The sequence below is a fragment of the Mobula birostris genome, chromosome 4 (assembly GCF_030028105.1).
Source record: "Mobula birostris isolate sMobBir1 chromosome 4, sMobBir1.hap1, whole genome shotgun sequence".
Taxonomy (NCBI): domain Eukaryota; kingdom Metazoa; phylum Chordata; class Chondrichthyes; order Myliobatiformes; family Myliobatidae; genus Mobula; species Mobula birostris.
Window position 1 is genome coordinate 157,094 of NC_092373.1, and position 25,858 is coordinate 182,951.

General features: G+C 42.7%; 1 protein-coding gene across 4 annotated transcripts in view; it reads left to right on the forward strand.

Annotated features, from left to right (window-relative positions):
• The window catches only part of lrrc31 (leucine rich repeat containing 31), a 206,668-nt gene that overhangs the window by 144,933 nt on the left and 35,877 nt on the right, over nucleotides 1-25,858 (forward strand). For 3 of the 4 annotated variants that reach the window (XM_072254455.1, XM_072254454.1, XM_072254456.1), the window contains one exon: nucleotides 16,288-16,452. The exons of the other annotated variant lie outside the window; for it this stretch is intronic. In XM_072254455.1, the coding sequence (XP_072110556.1) occupies nucleotides 16,288-16,452 (165 nt within the window). The remainder of the gene's footprint in view (nucleotides 1-16,287; nucleotides 16,453-25,858) is intronic. 4 annotated transcript variants of the gene reach the window in all.

Here is a 25,858-nt window from a genome sequence, read left to right on the forward strand (position 1 = left end):
TTTTCTATGGTTTCTATGGATCTTGTCAATGGTCTCCTGTGTGGTGACAGGGACAGACCTTCTAGGATGGGGGTCGTATTCCAGGCTCTCTCTGCCACATTTGAATTCAGCAGCCCACTTCTTCACCATGCTGTGAAGAAGGAGCACCCTCCCCTAGTGTTGCTACCATGTCCTCATGGACCTCCTTGGGTGATAAGTCCTTGAGACCGAGGTAGTGGATGTCTGCACGAAGGCCGATGTTGTCCATTTTCTCAGACAGTGCTTACTTGCAATTTTCAATGATCTGAAACAGAAATACCACAAAAGTTATTAACTTCAAACTTTCTGCATAATCACGCAAGGAGTTGAACTGCATGTGCATGTAACAAGAGCTATATAACTCATCTCCTTCTACCATAGGCCACGAACTTATCAATCACCCCTCGTAAATCAAAGATAGCGTGCAACAGAGATGACAGAAAGGACAGGCAGGAGATGAGGCATAATCACAGCCAGTGGGATGATTTACAGGGCTACAGAGACATGGTGCAGTTCAAACAGAAAGCAACAAACACTGGCCTCCAAACAGCAGCTGGGACGTGGATTACAAATTACAGCAGGAGATAGAAAAGGTGTGCCAGAAGGGCAATATCATGATGATCGTTGGGGATTTTAACATGAAAGTGGATTGTGAAAGCTAGGCGAGTACTGGACTTCAAGACAGAGAATTTGTAGAATGTCTAAGGGATGGCTTTTGTGAACAGCTTGTTGTTGAGCCCACTAGGAGATCGGCTGTGCTGGATTGGATGTTGTGCAATGATCTGGACGTGATAAGAGAGCTTAAGGTTAAGGAACCCTTAGGAAACAATAATCAGAATATGATCGAGTTCATTTGAAATTTGAGAAGAAGAAACTAAAATTCCAATGTGTTGGTATTTCACTGGAGTAAAGGAAATTACACTGGCATGAGAGGGGAACTGGCCAAAGTTGACTGGAAAGGGACACTAGCAGGAGGAACAACAGAGCAGCAATGCTTGGAGTTTCTGCGAAATATGAGGAAAGTGCAAGACAGATATATTCCAAATAAGAAGAAATTTTCGAATGGATGAAAACTACCATGGCTGACAAGTGAAGTCAGAGCCAAAGTAAAAGCAAAAGAGGGGGCATACAAGGACGTCAGAGCTAGTGGGAAGATAGAGGATTGGGAAGCTTTTAAAGACTTGCAGAAGGAAACTAAGAAGGTCATTGGGAAGGAAAAGGTGAATTATGAAAGGAAGCTGGCGACTAATATCAAAAAAGATACTAAAAACTTTTTAAAATATATAAATGGTACAAGAGAGTAGATATGGGACCAATACAAAATGACACTGGAGATATTGTAATGAGAAACACAGAGATGGAAGATGAACTAAATGGGTATTTTGCATTATTCTTCAGAGTGAACTTGAGTGATTGTTGAGTGAACTTGGCCTTTTCTCCTTGGAGCAACGGAGGATGAGAGGTGACCTGATAGAGGTGTATAAGATGATGAGAGGCATTGATTGTGTGGATAGTCAGAGGCTTTTTCCCAAGGCTGGAATGGCTGCCACAAGAGGGCACAGGTTTAAGGCGCTTGGGAGTAGGTACAGAGGAGATGTCAGGGGTAAGTTTTTTTTACACAGAGAGTGGTGAATGTGTGGAATGGGCTGCTGGCAACGGTGGTGGAGGCGGATACAATAGGGTCTTTTAAGAGATTTTTGGATAGGTACATGGAGCTTAGAAAAATAGAGGGCTATCGGTAAGCTTAATTACTTCTAAGGTAGGGATAAGTTCGGCACAACTTTGTGGGTCAAAGGGCCTGTATTGTGCTGTAGGTTTTCTATGTTTTTATGAAAAACATCTGCAGTATACCGGACATTCAAGAGTGTCAGGGAAGTGAAGTTTGTGCAGTGAAAATTACGACTGAGAAGGTGCTCAGGAATCTTGATGGTCGGTGGATAAATCTCCTGGACCTGATGAAATGCACCCTCGGGTTCTGAAGGAAGTAGCTGGAGAGATTGCGGAGGCATTAGCAATGATCTTTCAAGAATCGATAGATTCTGGCATTGTACCGGATGACTGGAAAATTGCAAATGTTACTCCGCTATTTAAGAAGGGTGGGAAGCAGCAGAAAGGAAACTATAGACCTGTTAGCCTGATATCAGTGGTTGGGAAGTTGTTGGAATTGATTGTTAGGGATGGGATTACGGCGTATCTGTAGACACATGAGAGAGCCTTACTAAGAGGGATTTCTCGCAGTTCGGCAGTGGTTATTTAAAAAGGGAGTTTTGAGAGCGTTAGTCCATTGTACATGGCCTATCAGCGGCTATAACCGGAGCACCAATTGTGAGTTAGATAGCAGGGAAGGTTCAAGCATAAAAAGGAAATACTGCTTAGCGGAGCAGTCATCAAACATGCCGTCATCGACGGAGTGATCTGAGGCAGAGTGATAGGGCTTTGGCTCATTCAGGCTTCGGCAATAACACCGAGGTGAGGTATGTTACCTGTGAGGAATAGAAACAGGAAGTATGTCTGTGAGGCCGGTGTTCTGTACTGTATGTCAGATGTGGGTGGTCTGAGAGACTCCCAGCGTCCCGGACAACCATATCTGTGCCAGGTGCGTTGAGATGTGGCTCCCTGAGGACCGGGTTAGGGAACCGGAGATGCAGCTCGATGACCTTTGTCTGGTCAGGGAAAGTGAGGAGTTGATAGAGAGGAGCTAAAGGAAAGTAGTCACACTGGAGAGAAGCACGGATGGTAGTTTGCTTCCCAGGTGCCAGGGTCTGGGATTTCTCTGCTCGCATCCATGACATTCTGAAGTGGGAAGGTGAACAGCCAGAGGTCGTGGTACATACTTGTACCAACGAAATAGGTAGGAAAAGGGAGGAGGTCCTGAAAACAGATAACAGGGAGTTAGGAAAGAAGTTGAGAAGCAGGACCTAAAAGGTGGTAATCTTGGGATTATTGCCTGTGCCACATGACAGCGAGTATTGGAATAGAGTGAGGTGGAAGATTAATGTATGGCTGAGGGATTGGAGCAGGGGACAGGGATTCAGATTACTGGATCATTGGGATCTCTTTTGGGGCAGGTGTAACCTGTATAAAAAGGACAGGTTGCACTTGAATCCGAGGGGGACCAATATCCTGGCAGGGAAATTTGCTTATGCTATTGGGGAGAGTTTAAACTAGAATCGCTGGGGGGGTGGGAACCGAACTGAAGAAACAGAGGAAGGGACGGTTGGCTCACAAATAGAGAAAGCTTGGAGACAGTGCGAGAGGGAAAATAGGCAGGTGATAGAGAAGGGATACGCTCCTTGCTCTATGGAGATACCAATCAATATTTGGGAAATTAAAATCTTCCACCATGAGTACCCTGTTATTATTACCTTTCCAGAATCTGTCTCCCTATCTGCTCCTCAATGTCCCTGTTACTACTGGGTGGTCTATAAAACACACCCAGTAGAGTTATTGACCCCTTCCTGTTCCTAACTTCTTCTTACAGAGACTCAGTCGACAATCCCTCCATGACTCCCTCCTTTTCTGCTGTAACACTATTTAATTCTGCTTCCCATTCCCATTCTGATATGTCAATCCATAGCCTCATGTACAGTCGCGATGAGGCCACACTCAGGTTCGAGGATCAATATCTTGTGTTCTTTCTGGATAGCCTTCAACCTGATGGCATGAAGATCAATTTCTTTAACTTCTGTTAATGCCCCCCCTTCACCATTTCCCATCCTCTTTTTCCTCTCTCGCCTGCCCATCGCCTCTCTCTGGTGCTTTTACCCCCCCCCCCCTTTCTTTCTTCCACGGCTTTCTGTCTTCTCCTATTAGATACCCCCTTCTCCAGCCCTGTTTCTCTTTCACTAGACAGCTTCCTAGCTCTTTACTTCACCCTCCCCCTCCTGGTTTCACCTCTCACCTGGTGTTTCTCTCTCCCCTCCCCCTACCTTTCAAATCTACTCCTCGTCCTTTTTTCTCCAGTCCTGCTAAAGGGTCTTGGCCTGAAACGTCGACTGTACTTTTTTTTCCACAGATGCTGCCTGGCCTGCTGAGTTCCTCCAGTGTCTTGCTCAGATTTCCAGCATCTGTAGATTTTCTCTGATTTCTCAGCATTACATTCTAGCTTTTATATTCTAGTCTTCTTGGAGTGAAAGTTAACATTGCATTTGCCTTCACTCAACCTGCAAATTAATCTTTTAGGGAATGCTGCACAACCGTTTTGAATTTTATCCCTGTTTAGAAGATAGCAAATTCCTTTTTTTTTCTACCAGAATGTATGACCAGACATTTCCTAGCACTGTATTCCATCTGCCACTTCTTTGCTAAGCCATCAATTCTGTCCTCAAATCATTGACGTAAAAAGAATCAGTCCAGCACTGACCCCTTCGGAACACCACTCGTCACTGGCAGCCAATCAGAAAAGGCTCCGTTTTCCCACTCTTTGCCTCCTGCCAATCAGCCAGTGCTCTACCCATGCTAGAATCATTCCTGTGATATCATGGGCTCTTATCTTGTTAAGCAGCCTCATGTGTGGCAACTTGTCAAATGCCTTCTGAATAATAAACAACATCAACCGAATTTCCTTCGTCTATCCTGCTTGTTATTTCTTCAATAAATTCCAATAGACTTATAAGGCAAGATTTTCTCTCATGAAAATTATGCTGACTATGGCCTATTTTATTACGTGCCTCTAAGTACTTTGAAACCACATCCTTAACAATCGATTCCAACATCTTCCCATGAGGTCAAGCTAACTGGCCTATAATTTCTTTTCTTCTGCCTTCCTCCCTTCTTGAAGAGTGAAATGTCATTTGCAATTTTCCAGTCCTCCTGAACCATTCCAGAACTAGTGATTCTTGAAAGATCATTGCTAATGCCTCCACAATTTCTTTAGCTACCTCTTTTAGAACCCTGGGGTGTACACCATCTAGTCTAGGTGACTTATCTACCTTCAGGTCTTCAGTTTTTCTAAGAACTTTCTCCCTAGTAATACCAACTTCACACACTTCTAACCTTTGACACTCTCGAACTTCCACCATACTGCTAGAGTTTTCTACAGTGAAGACTGATGCAAAGTACATTCAGTTTGCCCGCTACTTTCTTGTTCCCCATTACTACCTCTCCAGCATCACTTTCCAGAAGTTCAATATCTACTCTCAACTCTCTTTTACTCTATATATCGGAAAAAATAAACTTTCGTATCCTCTTTGGTGTTGTTGACTAGCTTATCTTCCTATTTCATCTTTTTTCCCCCTTATACCTTTTTTTAGTTGTCTTCTGTTGGTTTTTGAAAGTTTCCCAATCCTCTAACTTCCCACTGATTTTTGCTCTATTATATGCCCTCTCTTTGGCGCCCAACTATAATCTCCTTTCAGCCATGACTCAGTAATGCCCACATTTTACCTGACAATCTCTATCTGTGCTACAAGATTATCTAACTTATTCCATCGACTGTGTGCATTCAAATATAACGCCTTTAGTCCTGTATCCGTCACCTTTTTCGATTTTGTCCCCTTTTACACTGCATCTCACTGAATGCAATTTGTCCTTAATCATCTGTCTGTACTTCCCAGCAGTCTCACCAAACACTGCATCTGCTCATAAACCAACAGCCCTATCCTTAGGCCTATTTTTGCAGTTCCCATCCCCCTGCCAAATTAGTTTAAATTAGCTTTATGTCTTAACAAATGTATCCATTCTTCTCATTACTACCATCCAGGAGGAGGTAAGGAGTCTGAAGACACACACTCAGTTGTTTTAAGAGCAGCTTATTCCCTCCACTGTCAGATTTCTGAAGGACAATGAACCCATGAACACAGCCTCACTATTTATTCCTTTAAATTTGCACATCTTATTTATTTTTTATATACAGTAGGTAGTTATTGGAATTTATAGTTTTATTATTTTATATTGCAATGTACTGCTGCAGCAAAAAACTTATTTCATGACATCTGCCAGTGATATGAAACCTGATTCTGATTCATTCTTATTTCTTAAGTCTGCATATGGCAGAATTCATCGATCAATGCAGCATTGTAATAGGCCCTGTGACCCAATTTGAACTAACTCTCTCTGTTTCTAAGATGAAAAATGAGGGCAGACTAGCCAATAATATAAAGCAGGATACATAGAAACATAGAGTGTGAGGGCAGCTTGTTGTTCTCAGTGCTGGATGTGGGAGGTCCTGGAGTCTCCAGGCCTCCCGGACGTCCACATCTGCGCTTGGTACGCCGAGATGCAGCTCCTAAGAGGTCGCGTTAGGGAACTGGAGCTGCAGCACTGGAGAGTGAGGAGTGAGGAGATAGAGAGGAGTTACAGGCAGGTGGTCACACCGGGGCCATGGGAGGCAGACAAGTGGGTCACGGTTAGGAGGGGGAAGAAGAAGGGTTAGGTAATAGAGAGTACCCCAGTGGCTGTGCCCCTTGACAATAAGTACTCCTGTTTGAGTACTGTTGGGGGGGAACAGCTTACCTGGGGGAAGCAACAGTGGTTGTGCCTCCGGCACAGAGTCCGGCCCTGTAGCTCAGAAGGGTAGGGAAAGGAAGAAGAGGGCAGTAGTAATAGGGGACTTGATAGTAAGGCGGTCAGATAGGCGATATTGTGGACGCAGTCCGGAGACCCGGATGGTAGTTTGCCTCCCTGGTGCCAGGGTTCGGGATATTTCTGATTGCATCCAAGATATCCTGAAGTGGGAGGGTGAGGAGCCAGAGGTCGTGGTACATATAGGTACCAATAACATAGGTAGGGAAAGGGGAGAGGTCCTGAAAGGAGAATATAGGGAGTTAGGAAGGGAGTTGAGAAAAAGGACCACAAAGGTAGTAATCTGGGGATTACTGCCTGTGCTACGCGACAGTGAGAGTAAGAATACAATGAGGTGGAGGATAAATGCGTGGCTGAGGGATTGGAGCAGGGGGTAGGGATTCAAGTTTTTGTATCATTGGGACCTCTTTTGGCACAGGTGTGACCTGTACAAAAAGGACGGGTTACGCTTGAATTCTAGGGAGACCAATATCCTGGCGGGGAGATTTGCGAGGCCTACTGAGGTGACTTTAAACTAGAATGGTTGGGGGTTGGGAATCAAATTAAAGAGACCAGGAGAGAGGAGGTTAGTTCACAAATAGAGAAAGCTAGTAGACAGTGTGTGAGAGAGGATAGGCAGAGGAAAGAGATCAGGAGCACTCAGACCAAAGATGTAGGGGACAAGGAAGAAAAAGATAACAAAGTTGTTTGCTCCATTAATGATAAAAAGAGAGTAAAAGGTGGAGAGTTTCTTAAATGTATCTATTTTAATGCTAGGAGCATTGTAAGAAAGGTGAATGAGCTTAGCGTATGGATTGGTACCTGGAAATATGATGTTGTAGCTATTAGTGAGACGTGGTTGCAGGAGGGGTGTGATTGGCAACTAAATATTCCAGGATTTTGTTGCTTCAGGTGTGATAGAATAGGAGGGGCAAGAGGGGGAGGTGTTGCATTGCTTGCAGCTTAATGTGAAAAAGACTAAGGAGCTGGTGGTAGACCTGAGGAGAGCTAAGGTACCGGTGACCCCTGTTTCCATCCAGGGGGTCAATGTGGACATGGTGGAGGATTACAAATACCTGGGGATACGAATTGACAATAAACTGGACTGTTCAAAGAACACTGAGGCTGTCTACAAGAAGGGTCAGAGCCGTCTCTATTTCCTGAGGAGTCTGAGGCTCTTTAACATCTGCCGGACGATGCTGAGGATGTTCTACGAGTCTGTGGTGGCCAGTGCTATCATGTTTGCTGTTGTGTGTTGGGGCAGCAGGCTGAGGGTAGCAGACACCAACAGAATCAACAGACTTATTCGTAAGGCCAGTGATGTTGTAGTGATGGAACTGGACTCTCTCACGGTGGTGTCTGAAAAGAAGATGCTTTCTAAGTTGCATGCCATCTTGGTCAATGTCTCCCATCCACTACATAATGTACTGGGTGGGCACAGGAGTACATTCAGCTGGAGACTCATTCCTCCAAGATGCAGCACAGAACATCATAGGAAGTCATTCCTGCCTGTGGCCATCAAATTTTACAACTCCTCCCTTGGAGGGTCAGACACCCTGTGCCGATAGGCTGGTCCTGGATTTATTTCATAATTTACTAGCATAATTTACATATTACTAATTAACTTTTTATGGTTCTATTACTATTTATTATTTATGGTGCAACTGTAATGAAAACCAATTTCCCCCTGGGATCAATAAAGTATGACTATGACTATTGTCAGAGAAAATATAACAGCAGTGCTTTGGCAGGATAGATTAGTGGACTTGTCCAGGGAGGCTATTTGGGTGGAATTGAGGATTGGGAAAGGTGTAGTGACGCTTATAGGGGTGTATTATAGACCACATAATGGGGACCGAGAACTGGAGGAGCAAATTTGTAAGGAGACAGCAGATATTTGTAGTAAGCACAAGGTTGTGATTGTGGGAGATTTTAATTTTCCACACATAGACTGGGAAGCCCATTCTGTAAAAGGGCTGGATGGTTTGGAGTTTGTCAAATGTGTGCAAGATAGTTTTTTGCGGCAATACATAGAGGTACCAACTAGAGAAGGGGCAGTGTTGGATCTCCTGTTAGGGAATGAGATACGGCAGGCGACGGAGGTATGTGTTGGGGAGCACTTCGGGTCCAGTGATCACAATACCATTAGTTTCAATATAATTATGGAGAAGGATAGGACTGGACCCAGGGTTGAGATTTTTGATTGGAGAAAGTCTAACTTTGAGGAGATGCGAAAGGATTTAGAAGGAGTGGATTGAGACAGTTTGTTTTATGGGAAGGATGTAATAGAGAAATGGAGGTGATTTGAAGGTGAAATTTTGAGGGTACAGGATCTTTATATTTCTGTTAGGTTGAAAGGAAAGCTTAAAAGTTTCAGAGAGCCATGGTTTTCAAGGGATATAGGAAACTTGGTTCGGAAAAAGAGAGGGATTTACAATAAATACAGGTTTCCCCTGCCATCCGAAGGTAGAGCATTCCTATGAAATGGTTCGTAAGCCGAAATATCGTAAAGCAAAGAAGCAATTACCATTTATTTATATGGGAAAATTTTGTGCGCGGTCGCAGACCCAAAAATAACCTACCAAATCATGCCAAATAACACATAAAACCTAAAATAACAATAACATATAGTAAAAGCAGGAATGATATGATAAATGCACAGCCTATATAAAGTAGAAATACTTCTCTACAACAATTGCCTGCACAGATCTCCGTAGTGAAAATCTCACGCAAGTGCTCTTGGCAGAAAATCTCACGCAAGCGCTGTTGGCATAAACGCGCTCTCCAGTGACCTTTAAACTATGAAGCTGCCAAATCTACCAAATAACACGTAAAAATACACAGCCTATATGAAGTAGAAATAATGTATGTACAGTGTAGTATCACTTACCGGAATTGGGAAAACAGCGCCGAGCACACTGATGATGGTGTGTTAGACTGAGTCATCACAGGCTAGGTGGTGCAGTGGCCCCCACCCTCTGGGCCGCCAACCCGATACATTGCCGCGAAGAACGCAGCAGTAGCCGGGAGGCACACAGCACATCGTTAAGAAAAAAGCCGAAATAAACATGCTAATTAATTAGGTGCTGCCTGGCACGTAAATGTCGGCCCAGATCAGTGCGGATTGCTGATTGCATCGCCTCTGATCTGGGCTGACAATTACATGCTAGGTGGCACCTAATTAATTAGCATGTTTATTTTGACTTTTTTCTTAAAGATGTGCTGTGTGCCTCCCGGCTACCGCTGCGTTCTTCGCGAGTCGGTACAGTATCTGTCCGGGGTCCGGGTGGTGGGACACGGGGGTGTCATCTCATCGTTGATCAGGACAGGCAGCTCATCTTCTCCTATGACTGCCCGCCTCGATATCGAAGGTCAAGGTTCGTTGTCTGCTGTGGCTGATGTGGAAGGCTTGCTTGACTAGTGAGCCTCGTACATTTTTCTATCATACAGTTGTTTGTAAGCACTCAAACCATCCTGCAAATATCCCCTAAACCTACGTACCCTTTCAAAATTAAAGTCGTACTTTATCATTGCAGCGAAAATCTCACGCAGTTGCTTCATTTTCTGCAATCGGTTGCATTCGGTTTCGATTGTTATCCTTTCCTCTTCCAATTGCATCAGCTCCTCATCTATCAGTTCTTGGTCATGGGATGCCAAAACCTCTTCAACATCATCCACGTCAACTTCCACAAGCCAAACTCACTTTGTCCTTGCTTCGTTCACCACGAATCGAAACGCTTAATTATGTCTAGTTTTACGCTAAGTGTAACACCCTTAGGAGCTCTTTCAGGCTTTTCCGACACCTTAGAACTCATCTTGCTAACAGCTGCTCAATGCAACGTGTTTAAGCAATGCCATTCCAAATCCGGGGCAGAGCGGCTGCTTGGGGCGCGCGCTGCGTTTTTTCACGCGCTGATTTTTTATCGCGCGCTGCCTTTCTTCATAACAGTGAAAACACCTGAAAGCGAAAACAGGGTACTAATATAGGTCTTTCGTAACAGTGAGGTTTCTTAAAGCGAACGTTCGAAAAGCGGGGGACACCTGTATAGGCAGCTTGGAGTTAATGAGGTGCTCGAGGAATATAAAGAATGCAAAAAGAATCTTAAGAAAGAAATTAGAAAAGCTAAAAGAAGATAAGAGGCAGCTTTAGCAAGTAAGGTGAAAATAAATCCAAAGGGTTTCTACAGTTATATAAATAGCAAAAGGATAGTGAGGGATAAAATTGGTTCCTTAGAGAATCAGAGTGGACAGCTATGTGCGGAGCCAAAAGAGATTGGGGAGATTTTGAACAATTTCTTTTCTTTGGTATTCACTAAGGAGAAGGATAAGGTAAAGGAAACAAGAAGGGTAGTTATGGAAAGTATAATGATTAAAGAAGAGGAAGTACTGGGGCTTTTAAGGAATATAAAAGTGGGTAAGTCTCCGGGTCCGGACAAGATATTCCCTAGGACCTTGAGGGAAGTTAGTGTGGAAATACCAGGGGCTCCGACAGAAATATTTCAAATGTCATTAGAAACGGGGATGGTGCCAGAGGATTGGCTTATTGCGCATGTGGTTCCATTGTTTAAAAAGGGTTCTAAGAGTAAACCTAGCAATTATCGGCCTGTGAGTTTGACGTCAGTGGTGGGTAAATTGATGGAAAGTATTCTTAGAGATGGTATGTATAATTATCTGGATAGACAGGGTCTGATTAGGAACAGTCAACATGGATTTGTGAGTGGAAGGTCATGTTTGACAAATCTTATTGAATTTTTTGATGAGGTTACTAGGAAAATTGACGAGGGTAAAGCGGTGGATGTTGTCTATATGGACTTCAGTAAGGCCTTTGACAAGGTTCCACACGGAAGGTTCGTTAGGAAGGTTCAATCGTTAGGCATTAATATCGAAGTAGTAAAATGGATTCAGCAGTGGCTGGATGAGAGACGCCAGACAGTAGTGGTGGATAATTTGTGTCAGATTGGAGGACGGTGTCTAGTGGTGTGCCTCAGGGATCTGTACTGGGTCCAATGTTGTTTGTCATATATATTAATGATCTGGATGATGGGATGGTAAATTGGATAAGTAAGTATGCAGATGATACTAAGACAGGTGGTATTGTGGATAATGAAGTAGGTTTTCAAAGCTTGCAGAGAGATTTAGGCCAGTTAGAAGAGTGGGCTGAAAGATGGCAGATGGAGTTTAATGCTGAAAAATGTGAGATGCTACATTTTGGTAGGACTGATCAAAATAGGACATACATGGTATATGTTAGGGCATTGAAGATCACTGTAGAACAGTGGGATCTAGGAATAATGGTGCATAGTTCCCTGAAGGTGGAATCTCATGTGGATAGGGTGTTGAAGAAAGCTTTTGGTATGCTTTATTAATCAGAGCATTGAGTATAGGAGTTGGGATGTAATGTTGAAATTGTATAAGGCATTGGTAAGGCCAAATTTGGAGTATTGTGTACAGTTCTGGTCACTGATTTATAGGAAAGATGTCAGTAAAATTGAGAGAGTACAGAGGAGGTTTAGTAAAATGTTGCCTGGGTTTTATCTCCTAAGTGACAGAGAAAGGTTGAACAAATTAGGTCTCTATTCTTTGGAGTGTGGGAGGTTGAGAGGGGACTTGATAGAGGTGTTTAAAATTATGAGGGGGATTGATAGAGTTGAGATGGATAGGCTTATTCCATTGAGAGTGGGGGAGATTCAAACAAGAGGACATGAGTTGAGAGTTAAAGGGCAAAAGTTTAGGGGTAACATGAGGGGGAACTTCTTTACTCAGAGACTGGTGGCTGTGTGGAACGAGCTTCCAGCAGAAGTGGTTGAGGCAGGTTCGATGTTGTCGTTTAAAGTTAAATTGGGTAGATATATGGACAGGAAAGGAATGGAGGGTTATGGATCAAGTGCAGGTCGGTGGGACTAGGTGAGAGTAGGAGTTCGGCATGGACTAGAAGGGCTGAGATGGCCTGTTTCCGTGCTGTAATTGTTATATGTTATATAGAAAACCTACAGCACAATACAGGCCCTTCGGCCCATAAAGTTGTGCCAAACATGTCCCTACCTTAGAAATTACTAGGGTTTCCCATAGCCCTCTATTTTTCTACGCTCCATGTACCTGTCCAGGAGTCTCTTAAAAGACCCTATTGTATCCGCCTCCAGCACCGTTGCCGGCAGCCCATTCCATGCACTCACCACTCTCTGCTTAAAAAAACTTACCCCTGACATCTCCTCTATACCTACTCCCAAGCACCTTAAACCTGTGCCCTCTTGTGGCAGCCATTTCAGCCCTGGGAAAAAGCCTCTGACTATCCACATGATCAATGCCTCTCATCATCTTATACACTTATACACCTCTATCAGGTAAAACTCTTTTCAGCTACCTAAAGAATAAAAGCAAGTTGAAAGTTGATATTAGACCACTGGAAAATGATGCTGGTGAGGTAGTAATAAGAGACAAAGAAATGTCAGATGAACTTAATGGGTACTTGGCATCAGTCTTCACTATGGAAGATAATAGCAGTGTGCCGGAGGTCCGTGAGTGTCAGGGAGCTGTTACAAGAGATGAGTGCTAGACATACTGGAAGTATTAATGTGGATAATTCACTTGGACCAGATGGACTACATTCCAGAGTCCTGAGAGAGGTTGCTGAAGAGATAATGGATACATTGGTCATGAACTTTCAAGAATTACTTGATTCTGGCATGGTCCTGGAGGACTGGAAGATTGCAAATGCCACTCCACTCTCTAAAGGGAGGAAGTCAAAAGAAATAAATTATAGGCCAGTTAGCTGAACCTCAGTGGTTGGGAACGTGTTGCTGTTTATTATTAAGGATGCAGAGTACTTGGAGACTAATGATAAAATAAGTCAGAGTCAGCTTGGTTTCTTTAAAGGGAAATCTTGCCTGACAAATCTATTTGAGTTCTTTGAGAAAGTAACAAGCAAGATAGATAAAGGAAAGGCAGTGGATGTTATTTACATAGATTTTCAGAAGGCATTTGATAAGGTGCCACACGTGAGGCTGCTTAACAAAGTAAAATATTATGGTGGTACAGGAAGATACTGGCGTGAATAGAGGAATGGCTGACAGGCAGGAGGCAGCGAGTGGGAATAAAAAAGGCTTTTTCTAGTTGGTTGGTATTCCTCAGGGGTCAGTATTTGGACCGCTACTTTTAATTTGTCAAATTGGAAGAATGGACAAAAAAATGTCAGACGGATTACAGTGTTGAGAAATGTACAATTATCCCTTTCGGTAAAAGGAGCAATAATGCCAATTATTATCTAAAATGGGGAGAAGATTCAAACATCAGAGGTGCAGAGGAACTTAGGAGTCCTGGTGCAGGACTCCCAGGAGGTTAATTTACAGGTAAAAAAGGCAAATGTAATGTTGGCATTTATTTCAAGGGGAATAGAATATAAAAGCAAGAAGATAATGCTGAGCCTTTATAAGAAATACACATGAAAGTTGCTGGTGAACGCAGCAGGCCAGGCAGCATCTCTAGGAAGAGGTACAGTCAACGTTTCAGGCCGAGACCCTTCGTCAGGACTAACTGAAGGAAGAGCTAGTAAGAGATTTGAAAGTGGGAGGGCGAGATCCAAAATGATAGGAGAAGACAGGAGGGGGAGGGATGGAGCCAAGATCTGGACAGGTGATTGGCAAAAGGGATATGAGAGGATCATGGGACAGGAGGCCCAAGGAGAAGGAAAGGGGGGAGGGGGGGAAAAATCCCAGAGGATGGGCAAGGGGTATAGTCAGAGGGACAGAGGGAGAAAAAGGAGAGAGAGAGAGAAAGAGTGTGTGTATATATAAATAAATAATGGATAGGGTACGAGGGGGAGGTGGGGAATTAGCAGAAGTTAGAGAAGTCGATGTTCATGCATCAGGTTGAAGGCTATCCAGACGGAATATAAGATGTTGTTCCTCCAACCTGAGTGTGGCTTCATCTTTACAGTAGAGGAGACCGTGGATAGACATATCAGAATGGGATGTGGAATTAAAATATGTGGCCACTGGGAGATCCTGCTTTCTCTGGTGGACAGAGCGTAGGTGTTCAGCAAAATGATCTCCCACTCTGCGTTGGGTCTCGCCAATATCTCGAAGGCCACATCAGGAGCACCGGACACAGTATATCACCCCAGCCATCTCACAGGTGAAATATTGCCTCACTAGTCATGCCACACTTGAAGTATTGTCAACAGTTTTGGGCCACTTTTCTCAGAAAGGATGTGTTATCATTGGAAAGAGTCCGGAAGAGGTTCATATGGATTATCCTGGGAATGAAGGGGTTAGCATATGAGGAGTGTTTGGTAGCTTTGGGCCTGTACTCACTGGAATTCAGAAGAATGCGTAGGGATCTCATTGAAACCTACCAGATGTTGAAAGAACTAGACAGTGTGGATGTGGAGAGGACGCTTCCTATGGTGGGTATGTCCAGAACTAGAGGGCACAGCCTCAAAATTGAGGGGCAACCTTTTAGAACAGAGGTAAGGTGCAATTTTTTTTAGCCAGAGAGTAGTGAATCTATGGAATGCTCTGCCACAGACTGCAGTGGATTCCAAGACCATGGGTATTTTTAAGGTAGAAATTGATCGTTTCCTGATCGGTCAGGGCATCAAAGAATATGACGAGGTTAGGTGTATGGGGTTGAGTGGGATTCAGGGCCAGCCATGATGGAATGGCGGAGCAGACTTGAAGGGCTGAATGGCTTAATTCTGCTCTTATGTCTCGTGGTCTTGTGACTCCACATGGTCTCCGTCTGTTAATTCACTTTCTGTTCAGCTGCCATTCTTACCTTCCCTGTCTCCGCATGGTCTCTGACCCTTAGTTCACTTTCTGTTCAGATGCCATAGAATAGTACAGCACAGTTCAGGCCCTTCGGCCCATAATGTTATGCTGACCCTCAAACCCTGCCTCCCATATAACCCCCACCTTAAATTCCTCCATATACCTGTGTAGAAGTCTCTTAAATTTCACTAGTGTATCTGTCTCCACCACTGATTCAGGCAGTGCATTCCACACACCAACCACTCTCTAAGTAAAAAACCTTCCTCTAATATCCCCCTTGAACTTCCCACCCCTTACCTTAAAGCCATGTCCTCTTGTATTGAGCAGTGGTGCCCTGGAGAAGAGGCACTGGCTATCCATTCTATCTATTCCTCTTAATATCTTGTACACCTCTATCATGTCTCCTCTCATCCTCCTTCTCCCCAAAGAGTAAAGCCCTAGCTCCCTTAATCTATCATAATGCATACTCTCTAAACCAGGCAATATCCTGGTAAATCTCCTCTGTACCCTTTCCAATGCTTCCACATCCTTCCTATAGTGAGGTGACCAGAACTGGACACAGTACTCCAAGTGTGGCCTAACCAGAGTTTTATAGAGCTGCATCATCACCTCGCGACTCTTAAACTCTATCTCCCGAATTATGAAAGCTAACACCTCATAAGCTTTCCTAACTACCCTAAATCTCTCTGAAAAGTTACTGTTATGTTTGCTTTCATCATTTCCTCCTTCAGTGTTCCAGGCACCTTTCCATGAGTTTTTTAAAAGGCACTCATCAATCTTCTCAATCGTACCTCTCTCATATTGACGTTATTCCTACTGATACTTGACGTTACCATACTGGAAAAAACACTATCTACTCTAGCTATACCTCTCATAATTTAGATGTGTTAATTAGGTCACCTTTAATTGAAAACAAACTTTGCAAAAACTTTCCATATAGTTACTAATTCTGACCTGCATTCTAAGGCTAGTGCAAAAACATGGTTTGTTCCAATTCCTACAGGTGTTGCACTGAACCATGTTCCTGCTATGAAAAAACTGGTATTATCGCGTAACAGCATTGCTGGTGGCTTCAAGGAGTCAGCAACGCATTTACTGAACGTCACAGGACTCCAAGTGTTTGATATTCATGATTGTTCGTTGACTGAAGATGATATTTCTGCTTTGAGTGAGTAAATTTCTTGTCAACACTGGGAACACAATTCTTAATCAACTCATTATCTCCATTTTGGGTCCTAAACTGATGGTGTTGTGCAAAGCAAAGGCAGTGTAACTGTAGTGGCCAATTCGATCCAGATGAAATTGTCGCTGCTGGTGACCCTCACGGATTTGTTACACTTGTATGATGTGCTGTCAGCTCCAATGATAATTGTTCTAAAAGTCGAGGATATGTGTTTGATCCTTTGTTAGCAATTAGCAAACATACGATCATGAAGCGATGAAACCTAAGCAAACCCAAGTGTAAGTTAAGCTTAGTTGATTGGTCAACAAAAGATACAACATCTGTCGTTCCCAGCTGCAAACTGCTTTGAACAAAGCACAAATACATCACTTATTCCCTTTGCTTTTACCACGCCCCCATTCATGTGACTAGTTAAAATAATCGACACGCAACACAGAATACAATGCAGATGGACAACAGATGCATGACTCCTGCAGTAACATTTCTACTTTTGGAGAAAATTGAAACTAGACTTTTGTACTTAGGATTAAACCTGTGGAGGCCAAGTCATTGAGTTGACAACACAAAGCGGATGTTAATAGGTTGTTTGTTAGGACATCAAAGGTTACGGAGAGAAGGCAGAAGAATGGGGTTGAGATGGATAATAATTCAGCATGGGAATGGCTGAGCAGACTCAATGGACCGAGTGGCCTAATTCTGCTCCTACAGTGCCTGTAAAAATTATTCACCCTTATTAGAAGTTTTCATGTTTTATTGATTTACAACATTGAATCACAGTGGATTTAATTTGGCTTTTTTGACACAATCAACAGAAAAAGACTCCTTAGTGTCAAAGTGAAAACAGATCTCTACAAAGTGAATTGAATTGAATTGACTTTATTTCTTACATCCTTCACATACATGAGGAGTAAAAATCTTTATGTTACGTCTCTGCCTAAATGTGCAATCATAACTTATAATAATTAATAGTGATCTCAATTAATTGTAACTATAAAGAAAAAATAATTGATTGCATAAGTATTCACCGCCTTCAAGACAGTAGTTAGTAGATGCACCTTTGGCAGCAATTACAAGCTTTTTTAAATTAATTTTTTTATACATTTCTATAGTGAAACTACAAAGAACCCAGCAACAAAATGGAAATTTATACAATGCAAAACAAACAAATCCAATATATAGTTCATAACAGTAAGAAATAAAAGCACCCAAAAGAGAATTATGTAAAATTAATATCCACCCTAACCTCCCACTCAAAAAAGAAAAACCCAGGCCAACCACTTTGCATAAATAAAAAAAATCAGTCAGAACATTCAACCCCAGAGAACTGTAAATATATATAAAAAAAACATAATGCCGACTACCAAAAGTATAGTATAATTCATAACAAAAACCGTATAACTTTCAAGAAAAAAAAGCTGAAAGTAAGGGATTGTAGCATGCTAAAAAAAAGATAGACTTACCCTAAAGAAGCGCTGTGAAAATATTCAAGAAAAGGTCCCCGCACTTTATGAAACTTTATGTCCGAATTAAGAAGTGAATAATTAATCTTTTCGAGGTCTAAACAGGCCTCATTAAGCCATTAAGGGTGGAGCAGCATCTTTCCACCTCAGAAGAACCAACCGTCTAGCCAAAAGAGAAGAAAAAGATAATGTTCGGCATTTAGTCGTACTCAAGTGCATATTTATTTCACCCGAGGTGCCAAAAGGAGCAACCAGAGGGTTAGGTTCTAAATGACAGTTAAGAATATGAGATAAGGTTAAAAAAGCTTCTCTCCAGAATTTCTCAAGACTAGGACACGTCCAATACATATGAATAAGAGAAGTCTTAGCCCCTTTACACTTATCACAAACAGGACTAATGTCAGGATAAAACCGCGATAATTTAGTTTTAGACATATGAGCCCTGTGTACAACCTCATACTGCAAAAGGCAATGACGAGCACATAGAGAGGTTGAGTTGACTGATTTAAGAATTAAATCCCAAACCGCATTGGATAATGAGATATTTAGATCTTGTTCCCAGGCAGTTCTAATTTTATTGAAAGGAGCACGCCTCAAAATCACTAATTTATCCCGAATAGTCGATAGTACACTTTTACCCAGTGGGTTGGTACATAAAAACAAAGCCAAAACATTTCTCTCAGGCTTCTCAGGGAAGTTTGATATCAAAGGGTTAATGAAATGTCAAATTTGAAGATATCTAAAGAAATGAGTATTAGGTATATTAAACTTTACAGACAGTCGTTGAAAAGTTGCAAAGCGATTATCTATGAAAAGATCTTTAAAACGCCTAATACCCTTTCTATGCCAGTCGTGAAATGTTAAATCCCGCATAGAAGGTAGAAAAAGATGATTGTGTAAAATAGGGCTAGAAAGAGAAAAACCATGAAGACCATTAAATTTTCTGAACTGAGCCCATGTTCTTAAAGTATGTCTAATAAGAGGATTAGCAATAAGTCTAGGTAAATGACAAGGAAGTGTGGAACTGAGAAGTGCAGGAATTGAAAGATCCTTAGTAGAGTTCACCTCCATTGGAACCCATTTTGGGCAGTCAGACTCATTATGAAAGAAAGACCAAAAAATAAGACAATGAATATTGGCTACCCAGTAATATAAACGAAAATTAGGCAAGGTCATACCACCTTCCTTTTTAGATTTTTGAAGATGAGCTTTGTTAAGTCTAGGGCGTTTTCCCTGCCATAGATGAGATGAAATAATGGAATCTAACCCATTGAAAAAAACCTTTAGAAATAAAAATTGGTAGAGACTGAAATAAATACAAAAATTTAGGAAGGATGACGAAGGGTCTCGGCCTGAAACGTTGACTGCACCTCTTCCTAGAGATGCTGCCTGGCCTGCTGCATTCACCAGCAACTTTTATGTGTGTTGTAGGAATAAGGAACCTTGGTTCTCAAGGAATATTGCAACTCTGATAAAGAAGAAGAGGGAGTTGTATGACATGTATAGGAAATGGAGTAAATAAGGTGCTTGAGGAGTACAAGAAGTGCAAGAAAATACTTAAGAAAGAAATCAGGGCTAAAAGAAGACATGAGGTTGCCTTGGCAGTCAAAGTGAAGGATAATCCAAAGAGCTTTTACAGGTATATTAAGAGCAAAAGGATTGTAAGGGATAAAATTGGTGGTCTTGAAGATCAGAGTGGTCGGCTATGTGCGGAACCAAGGGAAATGGCGGAGATCTTAAATTGGTTTTTTGCCTCTGTATTTACTAAGGAAACTGGCATGAAGTCTATGGAGTTAAGAGAAACAAGTAGTGAGATCATGGAAACTGTACAGATTGAAAAGGAGGAGGTGCTTGCTGTCTTGAGGAAAATTAAAGTGGATAAATCCCCGGGACCTGACGAGCCTGATTGAATTTTTAGATGATGTGACTAAACACATTGATGAATGTAGAGGTGTAGATGTACTGGATGTAGTGTATATGGATTTTAGCAAGGCATTTGATAAGGTACCCCATGCAAGGCTTATTGAGAAAGTAAGGAGGCATGGGATCCAAGGGGACCTTGCTTTGTGGATCCAGAACTGGCTTGCCCACAGAAGGCAAAGAATGCTTGTAGATGGGTCATATTCTGCATGGAGATCGGTGACCAGTTCTGTGCTTCAGGGATCTGTTCTGGGACTGCTACTCTTTGTGATTTTTATAAATGACCTGGATGAAGAAGTGGAGGGATGGGTTAGTAAATTTGCTGATGACACAAAGGTTGTGTGTTGTGGATAGTGTGGAGGGCTGTCAGAGGTTACAGTGGGACAAAATTGGGCTGAGGAGTGGCGGATGGAGTTCAACCCAGGTAAGTGTGAGGTGATTCATTTTGGTAGGTCAAATATGATGGCAGAATAATCTGCGTCTTTAGGACACTCAAAGCTGCTGAGCAGGTTGACTCTTTGGTTAAGAAAGCATACGGTGCATTGGCCTTCATCAGTCGTGGGATTGTGTTTAGGGGCTGAGTGGTAATGTTGCAACTCTATAGGACCCTGGTCAGACCCCACTTGGAGTATTTGCTCAGTTCTGGTCGCCTCACTATAGGAAGGACGTGGAAGCCATAGAAAGGGTGCAGAGAAGATTTACAAGGATGTTGCCTGGATTGGGGAGCATGCCTTATGAGAATGGGTTAAGTGAACTTTTCTCCTTGGAGCGACGGAGGGTGAGATGTGACCTGATAGAGGTATATAAGATGATGAGAGGCAGTGATCGTGTGAATAGTCAGAAGCTTTTTCCCAGGGCTGAAATGGCTAGTGTTAGAGGGCATAGTTTTAAGGTGCTTGGAAGCAGGTACAGAGGAGATGTCAGGGGTAAGTTTTTTACGCAGAGAGTGGTGAGTGCGTGGAATGGGCTGCCGGCAACGGTGCTGGAGGCGGATATGATAGGATCTTTTAAGAGACTCCTCTACAGGTATATGGATCTCAGAAAAATAGAGGCTGTGGGTAACCCTGGGTCATTTTTAAGGTAAGGACATGTTTGTCACAGCTTTGTGAGCTGAAGGGCCTGTACTGTGCTGTAGGTTTTCTGTGTTTCTATGTAAGTGGCAGGTGGAATACTGTGCCAGAAGTGTGTATGTTCATAGACTTTGGTGGAAGAATTGAAAGGGTTGACTATTTACTAAATGGAGAAAAAGTACAAAAAACTGAGGTGCAAAGGGATTTGGGAGTACTTGTGCAGGATTCCCTAAAGCTTAACTTGCAGTTTGAGTCTGTGATAATGAAGGAAAATTCAATGTCAGCGTTTATTTCAAAAGGACTGAAACATAAAAGCAAGGATGTAATGTTGAGACTTTATAAAGCACTGGCGAGGTTCACTCGGAGTATTGTGAGCAGCTTTGTGTCCCTTATCTTAGAAAGGACGTGCTCAAACTTGAGTGGGTTCAGAGGGTGTTGATGAAATTGCTTCCAGGTTTCAACGGCTTGTCACATGAAGAGCCTTTGATGGCTTTAGGCTTGTACTCATGAGAATTCAGAAGAATGAGGAATGATGTAATTAAAACCCATCAAATGGTGAAAGGCCTCAACAGATTCGATGTGGATGGGATGTTTCCTATGGTGGAAGAGTGTAAGACCATAGTCCTTTTAGAATGGAGATGAGGAATTTCTTTAGCCAGAAAGTGGTGAATCTGTGGAATTCATTGCCACAGGCAGCTGTGGAGGCCAAGTCTGTACATATATTTAAGGCAGAAGTTGATAGGTTCTTGATTGGTCAGGGCACAAAGGAATAAGGGGAGAAGGTAAGAGATTTGGGCTGAGTGGAAAAATGGATCAGCCACGATGGAATAGTGGAGTAGGCTGAATGGGCCAAATGCCCTAATTCTGCTCCTATGTGTTATGATATACGTGGGGTTGAGGGGGTGGTCACAGGGTATTCTGCACTGACTCCTTCACCCAGTCTCCTGTGTCCGGCACCTGGGGTGTAACAACATCTCTATCACCCCTCAACCTCCCGAATGATATGGAATTCATCCAGTTCCAGCTTCAACTCCTTAACATATCCTTAAATCCCTTCGGATTTGCCTTCGCATTGTCTGCTACTGCAACCTCGTATCTTTTTTTTGCTCCTCTTGATTTCTTTCTACAGTGTTTCCTTGCATTTCTTATACTCCATAAACACCTCATTTCTTCCTACCTGTCAAAACCTGCTATGCACCTCCCATTTTTTCTTAACCAGGACCTCAACATCTCTTGAAAACCAAGTTTCCCTGCACTTGTCATCTTTACCTTTTATTTTTATAGCACATAGAAGCTTCGTTCTCCCAAAATTAGAGCAAAGATGCACTCAGTCTGATGGTTTTGAGATGTGTTGATTTTAATCCAAGGAGAATCCAGGAATGCAAGGGTTACTGTATGAGGAACGTCTGGCAGCTCTTGAGCTGTATTCCCTGGAGTTTAGGAGAATGAGGGGGGATGTCATAGAAACATTCTGAATGTTAAAAGGCCTGAACAGATTAGATATGGCAAAGTTATTTCTCATGGTAGGGGAGTCCAGAACAAACGGGCACAAATTCAGGATTGAAGGACGTCCATTTGGAACAGAGATGCGGAGAAATTACTTTAGTCAGGGAGTGGTAGATCTGTGGAATTTGTTGCCACAAGTGGCTGTGGAGGCCAAGTCATTAGGTGTATTTAAGGCAGAGATCGTTAGGTTCTTGATTAGCCAAGGCGTCAAAGTATATGGGGAGAAGGCAGGCGAGTGGGGATGACTGGAAGAATTAGATCAGCCCATGAATGAATAATGGAGCAGACTGAATGAGCTGAATGGCCTACATCTGCTACTATATCATGCTCATATGTTAGGGGCAGACAATTTGGGAAAACATTTATTTGGGTGGGGGAAATATGATAGTTTTAGGCAGGAACTTGAGAGCAGATATTCTCAGGGAAATGCATGGCAGAAGTGTGGCAAATGTTCAGGGAACATTTGCATGGAGTTCTGCATAGGTATGTTTCATTGAGACAGGGAAAGGATGGTAGGGTTAAAGAACCATGGTGTATAAAGGGTGTAGACAATCTAGTTAGGAAGAAAAGAAAAGCTTATGAAAAGTTTATGAAACTAGGTACTGTTAATGCTCTTTAAAATTACAAGGTTGCTAGGAAGGAGTTTAAGAATGGAATTAGGTGAGTCAGAAGGGGCCATGAGAAGGCCTTTGTGAGCAGGATTAAGGAAAACCACAAGGCATTCTATAAGAATGTGAAGAGCAAGAGGATGACCTCTGTGAGAACAGGACCAGTCAGGTGTGATAGTGGAAATGTGCATAGAGTCGGAGGAGGTAGTGGAAGTACTTAGTGAATACTTCAGTATTCACCAGGGTAAAAGACCTTGGCAATTGTGGGGATGACTTACAGTGTATTGAAATGCTTGAGCGTTTAATATAGACATTAAGAAAGAGGATTTGCTGGAGTTTTGAAAAGCACTAAGTTAGATAGGTCACCAGGACCGGACGAGATGTACCCCAGGCTACTGTGGGAGGCAAGGGAGGACATTGCTGAGCCTGTGGCAATGATCTTTGTGTCATCAATGGGGACAGGAGAAGTACCAGAGGATTGGAGGGTTGCAAATATTGTTCCCTTGTTCAAGAAAAGGAGTAGAGGTAACTCAGAAAATTACAGACCAGTGAGTCTTACTTCAGTGGTGGGCAAGTTGTTGGAGAAGATCCTGAGAGGCAGGATTTATGAGCATTTGGAGAGACGTAAACGGATTAGGGATAGTCAGCATGGCTTTGTCAAGGGCAGGTCGTGCCTTGGGAGCCTGATTGAATTCTATGAGGAAGTAACAAAACAAATTGATGAAGGTAGAGCAGTGGATGTAGTGTGTATGGATTTCAGTAAAGCATTTGATAAGGTTCCCCATGCAAGGCTCCTTTAGAAAGTAAGGAGGCTTAGAATCCAAAGAGACCTTGCTTAGTGGGTCCAGAAATGGCTTGCCCACAGAAGGCAAAGGGTGGTTGTAGCTGCTTTGTATTCTGCATGGAGGTCGGTGACCAGTGGTGTTGTGCAGGGATCTGTTCTAGGACCCCTACTCTTTGGATTTTTATGAATGACCTGCATGAAGAAGTAGAGGGTGGATTAGTAAATTTGCTGAAGACGCAAAGGTTGAGGGTGTTTTGGATAGTCTAGAGGCTTGTTGGAGGTTACAGCAGAACATCGATAGAATGTAGAACTGGGCTGAGAAGTGGCAAAGGGACTTCAACCCAGATAAGTGTGGTTCATTTTGGTAGGTCTAATTTGAAGACAGAATATAATATTAATGGTTAGACTCTTAGCAGTGTGGAGGATCTGAGAGATCTTGGGGTCCGTGTCCATAGGATACTCAAAGCTACTACGCAGGTTGACAGTGTTATTAAGAAGTCGTATGGTGTGTTGGCCTTCATCAACCGTGGGATTGAGTTCAAGAGCTGTGAGGTAATGTTACAGCTATATAGAACCCTGGTCAGTTCCCACTTGGAGTACTGTGCTCAGTTCTGGTCACCTCACGGCAGGAAGAATGTGGATACTATACGGAGAGTGTAGAGGAGATTTACAAGGATATTGCCTGGATTGGAGGGCGTACCTTCTGAGAATAGGTTGAGTGAACTTGGCCTTTTCTCTTTGGAGTGATAGAGGATGAGAGGTGACCTGATAGAGGTGTATAAGATGATGAGAGGCATTGATCATGTGGATAGTCGGAGGCTTTTTCCCAGGACTGAAATGGCTAACATGAGACAACACAGTTTTAAGGTGCTTGGAAAAAGGTACAAGGGGGATGTCAGAGGTAAGTTTTTCAACAGAGAGTGGTGGGTGCGCGGAATGCACTGTCAGTGGCGGTGGTGGAAGCAGATACAATAGGGTCTTTTAAGAGCCTCTTAGATAAGTACATGGAACTTAGAAAAATATAGGGCTATGCACTAGGGTAATTCTAGACAGCTTCTAGAGTAGGTTACATGGTTGGCACAACATTGTGGGCCAAAGGGCCTGTAATGTGCTGTAGATTTCTATGTTCTATGTTCCACTTTTGAATGCCTCCCACTACTAAGTTCACCTTTACCAGGAAACAGCTTGTCCCAATACACATTTGCTTTCTCCAATTTAGAATCTCAACCTGCAGACCAGATCTGTCTTTTTGCATATTTACTTTGAAACTAAAGGCATTGAGATCACTAGATGCAGAGTGTTCCCCTACACAAACTTCTGTCACCTGCCCTATCTCATTCCCTAATAGCAGATCAAGTATCACAGACTTTCTTATTGGGACTTAAATATACTGTTCATAACATATTTGACGTATCATCCTATCTAGTCCTTTTATAGTATGGGAGTCCCAGTCAATATGTGTTATATGGACAAGGCCATATCATCTACTTTCTGTAGGATTTTCTGTCCAAAGGCATTAGTGTTTCTGCACCAGGATGTGACGCAGTCGGTCAGTATAGTCTCCATCACACTTCTATAGATTGAGAGATTTCTGGATATTAGGGAATTAAGGGATATGGGCTAAAAAGTTCAATTCTATTTCTTCAATCTCTTGTCCAGGTAAACTTAGCTGTTCTCATAAGGAGCTGAATTGAGTTGGGAGTTTTATTTTAAAAGGCTTAATTTACCCAGTATATGGTCCTTGCATCAAAGCAAGTTTAGCTTCAAGGTTTGTTAGCTAGTTACCATCCAGTGGGAATAGATTAAAACTGTTTGAAGCTCTATTTCAATGACATCTGGAGTATTGCATGCAATTCTGGTTGTCCCATTACTGGAAGGGAATGGAGGCATTGAGAGATTGAAGAAGAGATTATCCAGATGTTGCCCGGATTATAGGGTATGAGATCTAAGGGGAGGTTGGACAAACCTGAATTGATATCTCTGATGCAGCGGATGGAATTAGTTAGATCGGTATGGTCAGTACAGATGTGCTGAACTTTTGCA